The following is a 19,851-nucleotide window of genomic DNA, read 5'->3' on the forward strand; positions in this document are numbered from 1 at the left end:
CAAAAAAGGAAATGTATCACTTAAAAAACACGACCGGAAATGGAAAATGTATCACTTAAAAAAACACGGAGGGAGTAGAAAGATTTTTGTAAAACGGATGAAGTAATATATAGTGTATATAAAGGTGTCCTACAGTCTATACGGTTATACCTATGATGTCTATATACTCCCTCCGTTTTTAATTACTTGCTCCATTTCTCTTGGGCAAGTATGCGGATGCTAATCTTTGATCAATTATATGTTTAATTATCAATAAGTATAAATTCTAACAATTAAAAATTAATAATCTATTCATTGAGACAATTCCAACAAGCACCCACAAAACTATATTTTTTTTTATTTAATCACAAACATTAGTCAAAGTAGGACAAATAAATAGTGTAAAAAATAGAAATGGAGCAAGTATTTAAAAACGGAGGGAGTATATAATAACTATCCATGTAATATAAAGGAGAAATACTTCCAAAAAAATGTAGTTTATCACTTTATATTAGTAGGACATGTTTGGTAGATAAACTCTAACCTACAAAAAGTCACCAACGTAAGCCAAAAAAAAAAAAGTAAGAAGCAGCAAACTCAGTAGGAATAAATGGAATTGTGCAATATCTTTGTATTGTACAACTACCCTTTAATAGAAAACCATCAATTCTCTTTTTATATAGTATAGATTAAAGAACATAATAGCCAAGAGTAAGGCAAACGCCACAAGAGTTCCTAGATAATACTGAACAATACTATAATATCACTTGGGAAACCTTTACTCTATGAAGAGTAAGGCAAAGACCAAAAAGTTCCCAAGTAATACTTTAACATAACATCACTAGCCAAATCTCTACTCTAAGATTAATGACCAAAAGAATTCCTAAATAATACAATAAATATCAATTTAATCTCACACCAATCGACCTCAATACGAAGAAGATAACTATTTGTCTCTACAATCTTGAAACCTTCACCAATTTCAATTTTTGTAGCACATGAAAAGTTTTCATCAGATTTGCCAAATAATATATCTACGTTGACAATAAGAGAGGCATATGATGGAAACAACAATCATGGATCTTGAAAGTGGTATTCTCGAATCATCACTTACTTGAATTAGATCATCCTGATTCTTCTCGAATAACACAATCCGGTAGTAGTCTTTGTTAAAGCGCGATGTATAGTCATAGCAACTATATTGAGCAATAAGGCTACCCCAAATCTTAGGACAAACATCACCACATCCTGTTTTAGGATTTAGAAACACCTTAATGTTTGCACCAACAGCTTCTGAGAAGATTGAATAGTGTATTGCTGCAAATCCTCCCTGTTGACCCGGAATAAGAGAACACAATTGCTTTTCATACCACAAAGAAGTGAAGTACAGAAGCTGCCCAATCCACTAAGCCTCGAATAGCTAAACGGTCTTCAGTATCCTTTATGCTAAACTTCATTTGTAATGAACTACAATCATCAAAATCTCTGGAACCATCTGATACAGGTAATGATTTCTCATTTTCAGATAATATCAAGGCATCTTTTTTATCTCTGTTAAAGATATAACAAATCTTGTCATCATCATTTGATAAAACCTCAATTGAACCAAAACTTCTTCCACCAAAAAAGACAGAGAAAATCTCCAAGGCAGGAGATGCCCATGGCTTACTCTGATGAGCACGAAGATTCCTGACCAAAATTTTCAAGCAAAATCCAAGGAAAAAAATTAATTCTGTATTCAAACAACATAGTAAATAATATATACATTCACATGAACATGATATTTATATCCAAATGGCTCGAAGTCCTTAATTTGCTCAATAATCACAATCAAATAGTCCAATATTTTGGCATTTAAACATAATCATAAGACCCATTTGATACTTCACTAGTTCATGAACAAGACTAGCTCATCTACCTTCCAATATCAATTAACAGCCAAAAGTTATGTATAATAGTCCATGGATATTGATTATAACTAGAGAACCTCACAAATAAATTTAACCTCGGAATCTTTTTTATACTTGATATAAAGCCAGAAAAAAAATACTACTTGATATCAATACATTACCCAACATTTAGCATTGTTGTTCATACACATTAAATAACATAAATCAAATCTCACAGTCATCCCCGTTAAAGAATAAAGTAAAGTAAAGCATTCCAACAGTATATGTAGTCAGATTATGTAAAATATAGCATTCCAAATTCAAACTTAGCAAGTGTAAGTAAATATTATTACCATAAGATATCTAAAAGACCAATTAATTCCCTACAACTCTATTGAAAATCTAATAATAAACTTGTCAATAGAATTCTACCAACCTTAACTAACATCCGATATTAATCTAATTCGAATTCAAGCTCAGTTGCCGAATCGACTAAGCACTTAGTGCATTAGAAAAATGAAAACAATACACCATTACAGAATAATCCATGTTACAGCCTAAGCCTTTAGAATCACATTTATTCTAAAAAAATTAATACTAGATAGAGGGAAAGGTGTCTAGTAAAATCTAACCTACACCGATAAATTTAAGGCAAAACACAGCCCCAAAACAAAGTTACAATTACAAGTAGGCATTCATTGGGTAAAATTGTTGCACCATTTGACAATTGTAAACATACCGACATACACTATGGATTTTATTGAGTTTCATATTTGCCAAGCAAATAACGATATTATCGACATATAAGCAAGATAGATCATATAAGAATTTTTAAGCATAGATAAACAGGCAACATACCATGAGAGTTCAAAGCTAGATGGGAATCCAATCTTAGAGTCAATCCGCTGTCCAACCACATCATGCGAGAACCATGCGACATGAACATGAATAGCTAAATCATCCAGCAAGATGGAACTTGATGTCATTCTCCCATCTTCAGCCGACAACTCCACTGATTGATCAACAATATATCGCATTGTTTTAAATTTATACAAATTAAGGACCACAACAAGAGAAGAACAAGAGAAGAATAAGCTGGTAATGACACCCAACATCTAGAAAGTTGAAACCGTTTGGCAGTGTTGATCTCAACAGGGAAGTCATGCTTCTCAAACAGAACACAATCTTTAGAAGAATAATTCCTATATGTATTGGCATAACGAGCAACAATCCTTCCATTTACATTCAAACCATCATGTTGTTTACCTTGACTACTACAAACTTTAATGTTAGATTGTTTTTGATTGCTTGAGTCTGTCTTTGTGTATACTTTCGTTGTGTATTTGTTTTTGTTAAGAATAAAAAATGGTATGTTTCTCATTTCCTCAATATAACAATGAGCCTTTTATGAATATTTCAATAGACTTGAGGGATTTCTTGATCATAATTGTTGTAGTCTTTGGGAGACTTGTGAGATTTGTTATTTTGGTTTGAATGAGCAAACTAGGATATTGTTGAAAGCATGTATAATGGTGAATTTAGAGCATTATCAATTGACAGTGCTTGGGATTTTTATGTATGGTTTTCTAGGGATGTTTATAATAGGGGTAATCATGTTTCTAATATTGATGTGCAATGTGTCGATTCTTCTAATGTTAGCATGAATTCCCATGATTTGTCACATGATCCCATTAGTGAACCTAGAACAAATGATTACAACTCTATTTCCCCTATTTTTCATGATGACGAGGTGCATTCTAATGTTGATGAGCATGGTGTGTTTCAATATTCTTCATTATTTAGCATGCCTTCTTGTAATGTACCTTCTTTTCCCAATAATGAATCTTATATGCTTGATTGTGCCCCATCTCCCCATGGTGATGATTATACTCATCCTTCTGATGTTGATGCTTATAATCTTGGTTGTGATCCTTCTCCCCTTGTTAGCCCTCTATTTTCTTCATCTTGTGAGTCTCCTATTGATTATTTAGAATCCCTAATTAGGCGTGTTGAGATTAATTCTAATTTTAGGCCAAGTAAGGAGTTGTTTTTAAATTCTATGAGAAGTCAATTAGATATGATGAAAAGGAGTGAGGAGCGTATTGAAGAGGTAATAAGGAGAAAGGAAGAGCTAGAATGTCAATTGTCATCTTTGTTGCATGATCTTGAATTTTTCAAATCCTGTGTGTGTGTTGAGGATGATGATGATGATGTTTTTGTGCAATCAAAAGAGTGTGAGGAAGACATTAGTGAGCTTTTGAGTGTAGGAAAAGGAGTTGAGAATGAATTAAGTGATGATTTTGTGAATCCAAACCCCCTTTCTTATTTTGATGAAGTGCATGTTTGTGATTCCTTTCTTATTTTGATGAAGTGCATGTTTGTGATTCTTTTATTCATGAGTATTTGGACTCATTTGAGGTTATGTCCCATATATTTTGTAAGGTTCAAATGAAAAACCATATCCTTTTGAGTGAGTTCATTGAGAATGCTTCATGGGAAAGAGATGAGTTTGAAATGAATTTGCATTCATTCATGCATGGTTTTGAGAGTTTGGGCTTTGGGATCTCTAAGAGGAATGTTTTTCATTGTTGTGATGGATAGGATGATGTAGTTTCTCTTGGAGATTGGATTTTTGAGGGATATGAAGTTCATGAGTGTCCATCTTTTGAAGATTCAATTATTGATTTCCATGCTCTTATTGATGATGTGAGGAATGGTGGTGAGGAAGAGTTCGTTTGTGAGACCATTGCTCCTATCCCCTCTTCTCATGTCCCTTTTTCAAGGAAATTTAACCATATCCCCTACTATCCTATGTCCATCCCTTCTTTCGCCAAGGAGCCTATTGGGGATCCTCCTTATATTTGTGATATTCAAGTTCCCCAGTCGTTGATTATTGAGGAAAAGGGTGATTTTGCCACCCAAAAACATTTTGAGGAGAGTTTGCCTTCTTCTTCTTCTTCTTCTTCTTCTTCTTCTTCTTCTTCTTCTTCTTCTTCTTATTCTTCTTCTTATTTTGTTGAATTTTCTTTTGATTCTTCTTCTTTTTCTTGGCATCTCTCTCCTCATTTGCGTACATGATATGTCTATTTTATGTAGTGATTTACCCCCGTCCCTTGGTCATAATTAGTAGTGCTTTTGGCTCTTTAGAGCCACTTTTATTACTAATTTGTGTTTTCTAGTATATTCGTAGTTTTGGTGAGTTTTATAGGGAATTTCACACTTAGAGCATTTTTCGGGGATTATTTGGAGCAACTACGAGTATTGGAAGAGCACGATCGTCTTTCGTAGACTAAGGTCGGTTAGAGTCATCAAACCGGTGATTAAGGGCTCGACATATGAAATACCGAGGCATTGGACACCGAGTATTCAAGCCCCAAAGAGGAAATCCAGAGTGGGATAAGAAGTGAAGCCCAAATCGAAGTCCAAACCATGCCCAAGAGCCTCGCCCGATCAGGTTGCCCTCTCCCTAAGGCGCGCCCGATCGGTCGGGGCGGAAGAAGAAGAGAAATACTCTTCGCCTGAGCTCGCGCCCGACCAGGCACGAGAAAAGCATCGAAGGCAAAAAGGCGCGCCCGACAGGGCGGTGCCTCGCCCGACCGGGCGCGAGAGATGCACACTTAATGAAAAAGGCGGGCCCGATCGAGCGGTGCCTCGACCGACCGGGCGCGTGTTTTGGAGGATGATTTCCGTCATTTTTTTTTACTTAGTTTCTAATTAGTATCTTGTTAGCTTAGTATAAGTATGCTTTTGTTAAGCGAGTTTATGATTCTTTCCTTCTCCCTCTCTATCTTTCTCTCTCTCTTCTCTTTCTCTCTCTAACTTTTTCTCTCTCCCCTCTTAATAAAACTCTTAGTATTACTATCTCTCTTGTTTCTCTCTCTACAACTCTTGGTTTAATTCCATCCCTTTATTTCCTTTAACTTTGGTAACAATTTCTTCTCTTTTAATTTCAGTAATTTAATCTCTTTCTTTGATCATGTCTTGTTTAATTGCTTTGATTAGTTTAGATTTAATTATGTGTGAGTAGTTTTCTTTCTAGGGTTTGTGGGGATCCATAAATAATATGAAGGGGTAATTTATTATTGTTAATTGTCAATGCTTGATTAATTTTCTATTGACTGATTTAATGCTGTGCAATTAGATTTGGCCAGATTTAATTTGTAAGAGTTAAGCAATATTGATTCGAGATTCGAGAGATGAGAATTAATGTTTAGGCTTAGTTTCAATAGGCAGACTAATTTATAAATGGTTAAGTCGAGATTCGAGAGATGAGATTTAATACCGGTAGATTAACTTTGTGATTGTAATACGTAGCGAAAGCCCTTTAAGATCTGATTAATTGATGCATTGATGATTGATTATTGTGTTTTACCCTGGAATATTACTTATTGGTGAACCTATGACCCTAGGCTTCTTATTATTGATTTCTCCCTACTTTTATTCTTCCCTACTTTTACTCTCCTTAGTTTATTTTCTTTTACAATAACAATTTGGTTACTTAATAATTTAAATTAGATTATATTAATTAATTAGAAATAGAAAGACTTGTTTCCCTGTGGATTCGACCCTACTTCCCTATCTACTTTAGTTAGAGGACTTAGGTATTACTTTTGATTAGTGAACTATCCTTGTTGTACATCCTCTTCCTCATATTTTCCTACTTGTTATCTTACGAAATGTGTAGTAGTGCATTTGACAAGCTCTTGCGTTCGTTGCAATATTATTTACTAGAGCGGTCAAGCTTGGACCTTAAGCAAGCCTTTTTCGGGAAGTAACATGTGTTTTATTGCTTTCTTTCTCTTTTCTTTTTTAGAATAGGTTGTGACTCATGGAAATGTTTATGTGCTTTGGGCTAGGTACATTACTTGATATACTCTTATGAATTGGTTTGGATCAAGAATCAAGGAAATTTGACTCCACTTTTGCTAGCACATGGAAAACAAGATTCAATTTAGAGGTAGTCGGCTTCAAGGAGGTTTAATTTGGTAATTGCGAGTGTTTACACCTATCTAATATCCGGTAATATCCTTCCTTGCTCTTTCTCTAATGATTTGTGACTTGTTGGACATATGTTGGTTAGTTGGATAATCGTCTTTCTTTTCTCCTCCCATGGATTTTTTGGTTTAAAGTTTGAGTATGTTGCCTCATTCAAGCTTGGGGGAGGGTATTCTATCATGTTTGGTAGAATTTTGATTCATATAAATTCCATGCACATTTTTATATGCATTTCCATTCTCTATATTTTAAAAATTCCAAAAAGATATTTGTTTCTATCAAGGCAAATTTGCAAGGTGTTATCTTTTGTTCTTGCTTTGGACATAATACTTTTGGACTTGTATTCTTGAATGTCTTTCTTCCTAAATTTTAGTGGTGTGCACGGTTCGTGCACGGTTTGAGAATGTGTTAGGTTGACTCTAGGAAATGGTATGCTAAGGTAGTTGGTTAAGAACTTTGGGACCATGAAGCTCTAGTTCACTTGCTTGTGGTAAGATGGAGTTGCTCTCTATAGTGGATATGAAATCAAGAGTTAGTTATTGCTATGCCTAGTGAGGTATAATTGTTCAAGCCTTTATCATACGTTGTTGAGCGGCATATTTGGATCCTTGGCTATTGCATTCTCATATCTAGAACTTGACTTTTAGCTCCCAAGATCGCGACTGAGCCACTTTAGGGGATGACAAAGGCATTTCTCTTTTTTTTATAGGATTAATTTTCTATTTTTGGATTTGGTTTGCATTTGCCCCTATTGCTAGCCCCTTTGAGCCATATACATTCTTTTCTCTAGCCGCAATACAAGCCTTCAAGCCTTGGTTTCACTTTAATTTCTACCTTTAGTTTTGTGAAGCAATTTTGTTTTTGAGCTTGTTTTATTGTTTATGGTGAAAGTTTAGAATTATGAGTTCATTCACAAAGAAAGTATGCGTTGTATATAAGTTTGTGCATAAAAGAAAATGCATTTTGAGAAAAAGTCGTCCAAAATTAAAAGAGGCATGGACATTACATGAAAAAAATAAAGGCAAAAGCTTGAAAAAAAAATCGAAAAAAAAGTAAAAGAAGAACGAAAAGCACAAAAAGATTTTGTTATAGTTGTTTTTCCCTATATTTGTTATTTTGTGTTAAATAAGCTTAGGGGAAATTTATTTTACGAGCATAGTTGGTACTTTTGTTTTGAATTCGTTTGGATCTTGTGGAAAAAGTTCCACCCGGGCTTCACATGTAGGTTTACCACCAATTTCAAAAGTTTTCCACACCTTTACTCTCCTAGCCTATATGCTACAACCTTGAAAGTCCTTTTGACCCTAAAGGGTTGAGTCATTTAATGGTGGCGGAAAATATGATTCAAGCCTATAGAGCAAGTTTGCATAGCCAAGAAATTGGGTAACCTTCTCATGTTTTGAATTTCTTACTTATTTTCCGATTCCTTCTTGGAATTATGAGAAGCTAACTTTAAAGTGGATTTGAAACTTGTAGAAAGGACGTGGTTTGATTGGTTGGAACAAAAGGTGGAATGTGTTTCCGTTAGTTCTCTATGCTTAGCATATGTTATGTTTCAATCAACCTTGGACATCTTAGAACTTACATACCTTTATTATTTTAGAAAGATTGACATTCATTAGTGCTTGTTCCATCATAGAAGTCCACTCTAGAACGCTTGTAACCTCTCTTTTACTTCGATTTATTTTATTTTATTTATTGGCAAATGTTAAACATAGCCCTAAGGGCTATGTATAACCATTAATACATGTCTAGATTCTCTTATATTTTCAATAAAAATAATAGTGTACATGTTTAATATTTATGGGGAATAATAAAAAAACAAGTCAATAAATAGCACATACCCACACAAATATATTAATTCCCCATGAAACTAATGCTTGGTGCCTAAATTAGAATAAGATTTTTCATCTTACTTATACCATAAAAATATATGAGAAAAAAAAAACAAAAAAAAAAAAAAAAAAAAAAAAAAAAAAAAAAACTGAAGTCTCCATCAAATCATCTTACAACATTTCCTCTTGTCATTTTACATCTTTTCTATCTATACTAGTGGGAAAAAAAAAAAGGTTAGCAAGAGTCTTATGAATTATTTTTTATTCTAAAAGGTATGTCTTTTTGTCTTTTATGAGATGAATTTTTTGTTTTAATGAGTAATTGATCATCAATTCATCACCATCAGTATTGTGAAAATATTTTGCATTGTGATAATCTTATTGCCCACAACCTGTTTGATAAATTGTTCTTTTTTTTTCTTTTTTCCTGTTAATGAAGTAATGTATACTGGTTTGATGAATTGTTTATTTTTTTTTAAATGAAGTAAATTACGATCATGCTAGTTGTTTTAATACTTGTGATTCTACCCTAACATTATAACCCACTCTTACGTATTTGGAGTAAAAAAGAAGGATACAAATCCTAATTGACTTGCTGATATTGTCTACTAACTTCTTGAAATATATTTTACTATTTTAATTGTAAAATTTCTTAAATCATGTAGTTAATCTTTTTACAAATCCTTCTGATTATCCTGTTCCTATTTCTTCTCTAGCACATTCTACTCCTATTTCTGAACCCCAAACTCCTCTTTCTTCACCCATTTCTTCACAAATAGTCCACATTCATCTCTTCCTAACTCACATTCTTCCTCTCCTTCTCCTACTATTTCTTCTCATTCTACTCTTGTTCCCATTGATTCTGCTGCTGACAGTGTCATTGATTTGATTCATGTACTAGACAGTGTTCCAGACCTCATAGATGACCAGCTTGGGTGGATGGTTTTATTTGCAATTTGACCATTTCAGAACATTGGTGTAATCTGGTCAGAATTGTATAACATAATTTACAGCACATTGCTCTTATGGCTCATATTTCTTCTGTCCAAGAACCAACTTTTTATGCAGACAAGGACAAGAATTGGGTTGAAGCTATGCAGAAAGAAATTAAGGCTTTTAATGATAATCAGACTTGGGAAATGGTTAACTTGCCTAAGGGAAAGAAAGCTATTGGGTTTAAATGGGGCTACAAACTCAAGTTGAAGAAACATGGGACTATTGAAAGGTTCTAAGCTCGATTAGTTGCCAAAGGTTATAATCAGAAGTATGGGATAGATTATGATGAAACTTTTTCACCTGTGGTGAAAATGGCTACAGTGAGATGTTTGATTACTTTGGCAGCCTGCAAACATTGGCATATCTTTTAATTGGATGTCAATAATGCTTTCTTGCATGGTGATTTGTTTGAGGATTTATATATGAAAGTTCCTGATGGTATAGACAACCCAGGAAATAAAGTTTACAAACTGAAAAAGGCTTTGTATGGTTTAAAACAAGCCTCAAGACAGTGGTTTGCAAAACTTGTTGGTGAATTGAAGTTTAAAGGGTTTGTGATGTCCAATTATGATCACAGCTTGTTTATAAACAAATCAGGAGAAGATCTCCCAGTTGTTGTAGTGTATGTAGATGATATCATCATTACTGGGACATCTTTACAAACCATAGAAGATTTGAAATAACACTTACACAACAAGTTCAGCATCAAAGACCTGGGTGTTCTGAACTATTTTCTAGGTATTGAAGTTACCTATGTTGATCAAGGCATTATTTTGAGTCAGCTAAAGTTTACAAGGGATCTTCTGCAGCAATCTGGGGTTAATACAGCTAAGAAAGCTACTACTCCTCTGCCTCTACATTTAAAGCTGACAGCTGATGAAGGATCATTAAATTCTGACCCTGAGTATTACAGGTCTTTTGTTGGTAAGCTCAATTTTTTAACCAACACTAGACCTGACTTATCTTATGCACTTCAAAGCCTAAGTCAGTTCTTACAGGCTCCTAGATCATCTCACTTGGATGCTCTTCATCATACTCTATGTTATCTGGCTCACACTCTAGGCTAGGGCATCTTACTCAGATCTAAGCTCACTTTACAATTTGGATGCTTGTAAAGATTCAAGGAAGTCTATCACTGGATATGTTCTCCTATTTGGCTCTTTTCCTATATGCTGGAAGTCTAAGAAGCATTCTACAGTCTCTAAGTCATCTAGTGAAGCAGAATATAGGGCAATGGCTTTAGCTGCCTCTGAGGTGGTCTGGACAGTCAAATTACTTGAAGAACTGGGTGTTACTGGTCTCTCTCTAGTCACTTTGCATTGTGATAACCAGTCTGCTCTTCACATTGCAAAGAATCCTGTCTTTCATGAAAGGACCAAACATATAGAAATTGATTGTCACTTTACAAGGGAAAAGGTTCTTGAAGGGTTGATACAACTCACTCATCTGCCCACACATTCACAGCTTGCAGACATTTTTACCAAAATATTCCCTGCTCACCAAGCTCAAGATCTGCTCTCCAAGTTGGGGTTGTATTCCCCAATTGAGTCATCTGGCTCACATACCTCCCAACTTGAGGGAGGATGTTGAAGTATGCTGTTTCAAGACTACTGACATTTTAGAAGTTTCTAGAAGTGTCAGGAAGTTCCTGAAGCTTCCTCAGGTTGTTACACTTGTTGCTAACCTGGCAACAAGTTGAGTACTAACAGAATTCTGTTATAGAATTATGTTATTAAGATATTTTTCTATAATATCTATTTCTTCTTGTAATAGCTATATATATATAGGCTTTTACTGTCTTATTCATTTTTGTACAAAAACACGCAAAAATACAATGAAAAATTCTCTCTACTTTTTCCTCTAAACTCTTTTCTTAGTTTTTTGCTTGAGTATTTTTCCAGAATTTATCAATTTTCCATCTAGTTACTTACCATTTTTCCCATTATATAAAGGTGAATCATATGGAGCAGCCATATGGCAGATTCCTGAATTGTATGGCTAGTTAAATTCGCCTCAGTTGGAAAGGATTGCTACTCTTGAAGCACACAGTAGTAAAATTAAATGTTGAGCTTTCAGTTATACAGTTTTTGGAGAATGTTCTGATTTGTTTGCTTCGTACTCAGTCAGGGATCTTAGTCATCATGTTGACATTACTTTTTTAGTTACCATTTTTTCATTACATGTGAATTTTGGTGCTGAGACTTATCTGATCCTTTCCTTCTACACTGTACATGGGTGATCCCTTTTAAATTTTAGCTATGCTATCACCTCCAAGTGTAAATTTACGATTCTCTGTCTGTCATTAAAGTTTTTCTATTGAGTTGAAGAAAAGAAAGATGAAATAAGAATTTTAGAAAGTAGGAACTATGCCATTTACTGATGCATAAAAGATGCTCATGCCATCGCTTTCTCATTTAAGAATATTAGGATTTTCTTTCAGGTTTGGAGAATTATGGCTAAGTTTTGGAATTCGGAGTGTTAGAGACTGACTGATAGGTTAATGTTAGGCTTAAGCGCAAATGATTAGAATTGGTTATTGTATTAAGAAGTATTGAGGGGGAGTTTTAGAACAAGCAGTATTTAATATCCATTACTCTCTTGCATTCGACAATCAGCCCATTTACTTCAAGCACAAGAGGAGACTGGTCTCCTTGTTTTGTGTGGTGTTCTGCTATCTGGATTGGATCCTTCAATTTCTTGTTTCCCCTTCTTTCTGTTTCTGATCAGGTCCTTAATTTTTACTGTAAAATTTTCCTGGATTTTGTTAGACATTATACATAATATTGTCAAGCACGTGGCCTTCTGCAGCAGTTTGCTGACTAATCGAAAATTTGTGGAATGTGCTGTTTGGGTTCTTATTTTTTACTTGTCAGTTTTTACATTCTTGAATGTTATAGTTATTTAATGTGTCTATTCTGCAGTGTTCTTTGGTGGCCTATAGGGAGGCATGATGAATTAATTAGCATTGATGAGAATAATCTGTTCTTGTGGAGTTTGGATTCTTCAAAGAAGACTGCTCAGGTATTTGGATCCTCTCTCAGTGAAATTCGGTTTCATGAAAAAACTTTGGGTCCCTAAAATTGGAGATGTATATGTTTATAAAAAAGCTAAGCCCACAATGGCCCCTTCCCCCTTTGATGGACATGATTAATAGGAGAGTAGAGAAGGGTATATATTGTTTTCACTTTGTGGGTCCTATTTCCTGAGGTAAAGGTCGTGGGCTGGATTTTTTGAAATATGAAATTCTTACTTCTTTTGGTCTCTCTCAACTTACTTATTTAGAAATTGAGGTAATTTGCAATGAAAAATAGTTGAGAAGTATAAAGTTGTGATGTAGTATTTGCAACAAGCATAAACCTAGAATGCTCTTGATATAATTTTTGTATGCCCTACTTCATAATTGAGTTGTACCTGTATATAACAGAAAGATTGTGGCAGTTTCCCATTTCCTTTGAGCTTCGTCTTACATTTCCTGGAGAAGTGACTTGGCTACTTGTGCTGAATATTTTAAAAGCTGAGCTCTTCAGATTTTAGGACTTTTATAATTCATCTGTTTGAGGTGTGAAAGTGCTCCTGCTTCCTACAACATTTGCTGATGTTTCTTTAACTTGTCCTTGCTGCAAATTTATTTCTATCAGCTTACAATTGTAAGATAATACTAAACCACCTTCCTCTATGCTTTTCTACTGTGGACATATGGTCTAATATTACTTTTATCATTTGTAATAAACTTTTCTAAGTGTATCACTAATCTTCCCAATATGCACTTATTATGATGAAGCCTAAAAATGATCAAAGAATGGACAAAATAGGAGTAAGTAGTGAATATGGAGAGCTGGTCTATTTATCAAGACCATGAACTAGCCTAATGATAAAGGACCTTAAACGAGTTACAGTTTAATGAAAGAAGTCTCTTTCTAAGCTTGAGATAATTAATCCATATTTATTCACTTGGTGACGGGTTCACAACTATAAATGCATAAAAACAACCATTTTGGGGCAAAGTACCCTCCATCTTTGTTTGTTCCAGTGCACAGCAATATAATGCTCTGCAGAACTTCTGTTCTTGCATAAGCCTGCAAAACAACCATGAAAACATCAGCTTGATCTGAGGTCTTGAACTAATTATTTTGATGAGTGAAGCTCTTAGGTTTCAGAGTAGTTTACTTACTTGAGTACCTATGCCAGCAATATATAAGACCTATAGTCTCAAACCATGCACAGCACCAAGACGCAAACGGTCCCCATTTTGGCCCTGCTAAATGTGCAGCCCAAAAGTAAAGAGAGCATGTTAGTTGTTTGTTTGATTGATAACCACGAGATTTTAGTCTTTGTAATTCAAGGACAGTTCATGAAAACTCAAAAAGATATGAAATACTATGTATAAATATCCTAATACTTCACAACTGTGTTTCTGAGCAGTATATCTTGTTACCTTCATGGATTCACTTAAAGAAGGGGCAAAAAACGGACAGATTCTAGGCACATATTCAATGTCCTAATCAAATTCTAAATTATAACAGTGAGTGACATCAATCAGCCCTTGGTTCATAATCCAAAAATAGAACTACTTAACAGGATACCACACCATAATTACGATACTATGATCTTTGAAACTGAGTCCAAGCATTTCTGGAACAGTTTAAGAAGAAACTATTTTCTTGGAAAGTCAAGGTATTCCAAGATGTTCAAATCTTTGTTGAAAAAAAAAATTCAAGAAAATTCATTAATTTTCTAATAAGAACACGACCTTGCTCTTATTCCTAACTCAGTTGAGATTAGTATCCAAATTGTATATGAAGATAAAACTGTTACATACTAATTACTCAGACTCCGCCACTCGGGTACAAGCACTGGACACAGATATTTGTCCGAGTGCTTGTTTCAACTATATTATGAAAATTACTATAATTTAGGTCCAAAATGATGTGAGCATCCTATAACTCTATGGTTCTTCTTTTAGTCAAAAGGGGCTCCAAACTTGGTCATTACTTCATTCCACTTCTTGAGTTTTCCCACTATGTTTTCTCAGTCAGCAACTATAGCTATCAGGGACTATATCCAATTTATTCTGGTATCTAAATGACTTTTCAAATTTTGCAACATTGATTGTCTTCAGCATCATATCATCCTTAAATTTTCCTCCACTATATAGTATTAAACAGTTACTTCACATATAAAGAAAATCTTATCTGTCACTTTTTCTCTAGGTGATCAAATCTTAGTTAACACATATGTGTCTGATTCCCCGAACAGATATAAAATTGAGTAACTTTAGAGCATAACTTTGACCTACTTTTTTTTTTTTTTTTTTTTTTGGGTTTTTCTAAGTTATGCCCCAAACTTCTTCGGTTTCTAAGCTGTGCCCATGCTTTTTCAAACGCCTAAGTTGTGCCCTCAACCTTACTAATTTTTATTAACAATAACCTTTGACGTTATCACTAACCTTTTTTATTATTTTATTTTCTGATATTTTTAAATTTTTTTAAGTGTTAAACCAATTAGAACGGGACATGTGTCAAATTAAAAACACCACGACACCATTGTTGATGAAATAACTTAACTTTCGTTAACGAATATGGTTGTCAAAGGGTATTGTTGATAAAATATCGTAAGGTAGAGGGCACAGCTTATAACTTTGAAAAAGCATGGATACAACTTAGAAACTCAATAACTTGGGGGCATATCTTAGAAAAACCCTTTTTTTAAAATATATATATATATATATAACTTCAACCTACTTTTAGTACAACAAATGCTGCAATTACTTGTATAAATTTGGTTGTATTGTCTGTCTTTATAGTATTTACCCTTATTTGCTCCTTTTCCCAAATAAACAATGATAACACATTTTCTCTGATAAAATTAATTCTTTAGGATCATTGTAAATAAGATTACCACTATGTGCTAGGTGGAATAAAAAACTACTCAGTAACCTCGAAAACCCCTTCACACATGGCATTCATTTTGGATAATTGTTGATTTGTTGTAAAATTTGAAAATGCACAAGGGGAAAGAAAATGCTTGCGAGTTTGACATATTTACGGTTACATAGGCTGCAAAAGCCAAAAGGTTAATAAGTCTTACCATATGTTTGTCTCGAAATTAGAATAGGTAGTACATGGACACTTGTTTTGGACTGGAGGTCTGGAGGAAGTAAATACCTTCCAGCAGACAATACTGAAGCCTCAAGGATTCCTTTTTCGGGATTTATTTGATACTGATTTGTTTACTTGTATATGTATAATTCTTTCGGTCAATCCATTAAGTCAATTATTTGATCCCTTTATTGTTTTAATTGTGGCATTTAACACTTCTTGATAGGTATAATGTTGAGCCTTTGGATTGGACATATAATGACCTGATATATGGAGGGATTTTGCATTAAAATTGAGTGGTTTTGCAAAAGTTAAATTTGTTTGTTAAGTAACGTCCTGGTTTTGTAATTAATTTGCAAGCATTTCTTATGATCATTATTTGATTAAAATTTAATGATTATTTATAATTCTCATCGTTGTTATTAGATGGATATATGTTATATGTATGTTTGAACGGCTTATGATTTCAGATTAGTGGTAAGTTGTGCGAATCTGTGTATACAAATTGATCTGCTGACAAGCTAACTGTTGCTCTGATAAATTGAAATTGATCAGCTGAGATTTGGATAGTTCCCAAGACCATTGTTTGAGTATTTCTTGCATTTTTTTTTATTTGGACTTCATGGTTGTGCATGAGATGTCATTTGAGTGCGAAGATGTAGTCAACGCTTGAACATCTTTTTGGGATTTCGATGCTTTAATAGTTGGTATTAGGGTCTGTTCTCTTCCGTTGAAATTCAATTCAGTTCAGTTCAGTTCATTTCAGCTCAGAGTTCATCTCTTAATTTACGTCTAATGATATTGCTAATGATATAAAGCCAAATTTCATTCTTTTAAGCTCTTATTACAACGACAACAACAACAGCAACAACAACAACAACAACAATAATAATAATAATAGTAATAATAGTAATAATAGTAATAATAATAATAATAATATTAACAATAATAATAATAATAATCAATAAGTAATAAATAATAATAATAATAATAATCAATAAATAATAATAATAACAATAATAATAATAATAATAATAACAATAACAATAATAATTGAAATAATAATACTAATAATAATAATCAATAAATAATAATAATAATCATCAATAAATAATAATAATAATAATAATAATAATAATAATAATAATAACAATAATACTAATAATAATAATCAATAAATAATAATAATAATAATAATTAATAATAATAATGATAATAATAATAATAATATTAATAATAATATGTACATTTGTATATACACATATGTATAGTAATAAATAATCAATAAATAATCAAAGATCACTAATCCGTAGTTAAAAATCACTAATTAATAAGCTCAGTTCAGTTCAGCTCAGCTAAGCTCAGTTCAGTTCAGTTCACTTCAGCTGAGTTCAGTCAATCGGAACAGGCCCTTAGTCTGGTTAGTGGATTAATAATTGTGGGTCCTTTTAGATTAAGGAATTTGAGTGTTGACTTGGTGACATAGGAGGAGCTTAAACCTCTCAAGATATTGCAATAATTAGTGAGCTGTTTAGTTGGCAACAAGATTTATTTATCTAGAATGAAGGACTAGTTAACCAACCTCCCCAATTTTGTGGAGAAATTATAACTTCTCTTGATCTTCTCTTGATGTGTCTTTGTTAACCAAACACATACGCCTTAGGAAGCTAGATCTCCAGTAGAATTATTATAAACCAAACGACCTCTTTGTTCTCTGATATTGTATCATGGATTCTTAGTTGAAAATGTTCCAATACTAGTATTAAGTTCCATTCCCTTTTTGGCTTTTTCTCACCCCAAAATAAAATAAAGTTTGCAGATTAAAAAAGGATGTTATTTTTCATGTCATCTTGGATTGTAACATGAAATCTGCCACTCATTGTGTTCTTAACTGTTGTTTTAAGGCAAGGAACCTCCTAGAGCCAGGTTTTGTTGCATCTGCGGAAGACTTGCAATCGCAGCATGATGAGCGAGATGATAGTGCTTAAGATCACCCATCTACATTCCAACAGCCTGAAATTATCATGAATGATTTAAGTGAGCAGGCTTGTGCTAATCAAGAGCAAGTTAATCCAAGCAGAGAGCTCTTTTATTATGTCACACTTTTCTCTTTTTGTTCTGTGACTTGCAATTCTGAAATGCCATTGCTGTTTAATCAGGAGAGAAGTGAATGTATGTTTGGAAAGACTCTTTAAAGTCCTTGTCAAGGAAGGTAATGTTCTACTGGTTACAGGGATCAATTTTAGAAGGTACAAACCGATCTCCTATACATGAAAAGCTTCTTCAAGGACGCAGAGAGGCTCAAAAGGAAAAACGAGGTTTTGAAATGCACTCTAGTTGATTTGTAAGAGCTTGTCTATGAAGTTGAAGAAATACTTGCAGATTGCCAGCTTTTGTCAGATAGCTCAGGAAAACTTCTTCATGAATTTTCCCCTACAAAGGTTTCATCCAAATACCAAATGGGAAAGAGGTTGGGGGAAATTAGTGAAAATATTACTAGCATCAAAAATAATATCTCATCTTTTTTTGCGCCGCTTTCTCAGTCTCTTCATGGTAATGCACAAGAAGATGGACTACTGAGATGGAGTTCTCCCATCTATGATCATATTCATGTGGTTGGATTAGAAGGCGATACAAGAAAGCTCAAAGATCGGTTATTTCAGGTCGATAACAGTGGCATACCATCCATTATTGTTGTATTCCCTTTAAAAACGTTTCAACATGTTAAGTGAAATTTTCAACACATTAAAAGTAGGGGTGGGACTTTTCAAACCGAACCGTGAAACCGTCCGTTACCGAACCGAACCATCACGGACCGAACCGTTTATAACCCGCTAATTTTAAACCGAAAACCGAACTGAACCGTATAATGTCAACCGAAACTGAACCGAACCAATTAATGTTAACCCGTTACGAACCATAAACCAATAACAAACCAAACCGTTTATAAACCGAAACCGCTTGAACCGATTAATGTTAACCCGCTAACTGTTTAAACCGAACCGTTTATAAACCGAAACTGTTTAAACCGTAGGAAAAAACCGTTTAAATCGAACCATTTACAACCCGCTAACCGTTTAAACCGAACTGTTATAACCCATTAAACCGTTTAAACCGAACTGTTATAACCCATTAAACCGTTTAAACCGAACTATTTTCAAACCGCAACCCGTTTAAACCGATCTGATTACAAACTATTTAAACCGAACCGTTTACAACCCGTTCCATTCAAATTGAACTATTTACAGCCTTTAACAATTTGTTAGAATTCCACGAAATATATTTGATGTTTAATGTAATTTAACAGTACAATTTTTTTTACATATAATTATTGATTTAAATTTGTAAATTTTTTTGCTATTATAAAATTAAAATTATATTCTTGTATAACTAAATTAGGAGTTATAAATTAAATAAAAAAATGAAAAAATTTGGCCACCCACCCAATCCAACCACCCTCCACCCACCCACCACCGTAACCCACCCTAACACCACCCCCGCCGTCACCCCAGACCCACCCTAACACTACCCCCCACCCACCACCGTTACCGTAACCCACCCCCACCCCACCAACGTCAACCCAGACTCACCCTAACACCACCCCCGCACCCACCATAATTACCGTAACCCACCCCACCCCACCCCACCACCCACCGTAAATAAAAAAACCCAAACCCAAACCTTACCCCACCCCATCCACCACCGTCACCGTAAATAATAAAAACCCAGACCCATACCCCACCCCACCTACCACCATCACCGTAACGTACCCCACCCCACCCCACCCACCCCCGTCACTGTAAAAAAAAAAAAAAAAAAAAAAAAAAAAAAAAAAAAAAAAAAAAAAAAAAAAAAAACTTGACCCAACCCCAACCACACCCACCACCGTCACCGTAACACACCCCACCCCACCCCATACAAAAAAATCGAAAAAAAACCCAAACCCACCGTAACCCCACCCCACCCCACCCACCCCCACGAAACCCAACATCCTTGAAACCCCCCAACTCACTCTAATTGCTCACCCACTATAAAACTCCCTCCCTCCCTCAAAAAATC

At 34.3% G+C, this 19,851-nt stretch overlaps 1 protein-coding gene across 1 annotated transcript; it reads right to left on the minus strand.

Moving 5' to 3' along the window:
- Window positions 1-1,114: 1,114 nt before the first annotated feature.
- On the minus strand, window positions 1,115-3,004 carry LOC110695482. Its single transcript, XM_021872709.1, has 2 exons — window positions 2,727-3,004; window positions 1,115-1,668 (listed from the first exon to the last, which is right to left on the minus strand). The coding sequence occupies exons 1-2, from the start codon at window positions 2,981-2,983 to the stop codon at window positions 1,344-1,346; spliced, it is 582 nt and encodes a 193-aa protein (XP_021728401.1). The 5' UTR covers window positions 2,984-3,004; the 3' UTR covers window positions 1,115-1,343.
- Between the last annotated feature and the right edge of the window lie 16,847 nt (window positions 3,005-19,851).

This window comes from Chenopodium quinoa, unplaced genomic scaffold (assembly GCF_001683475.1).
Source record: "Chenopodium quinoa cultivar QQ74 unplaced genomic scaffold, ASM168347v1, whole genome shotgun sequence".
NCBI lineage: Eukaryota > Viridiplantae > Streptophyta > Magnoliopsida > Caryophyllales > Amaranthaceae > Chenopodium > Chenopodium quinoa.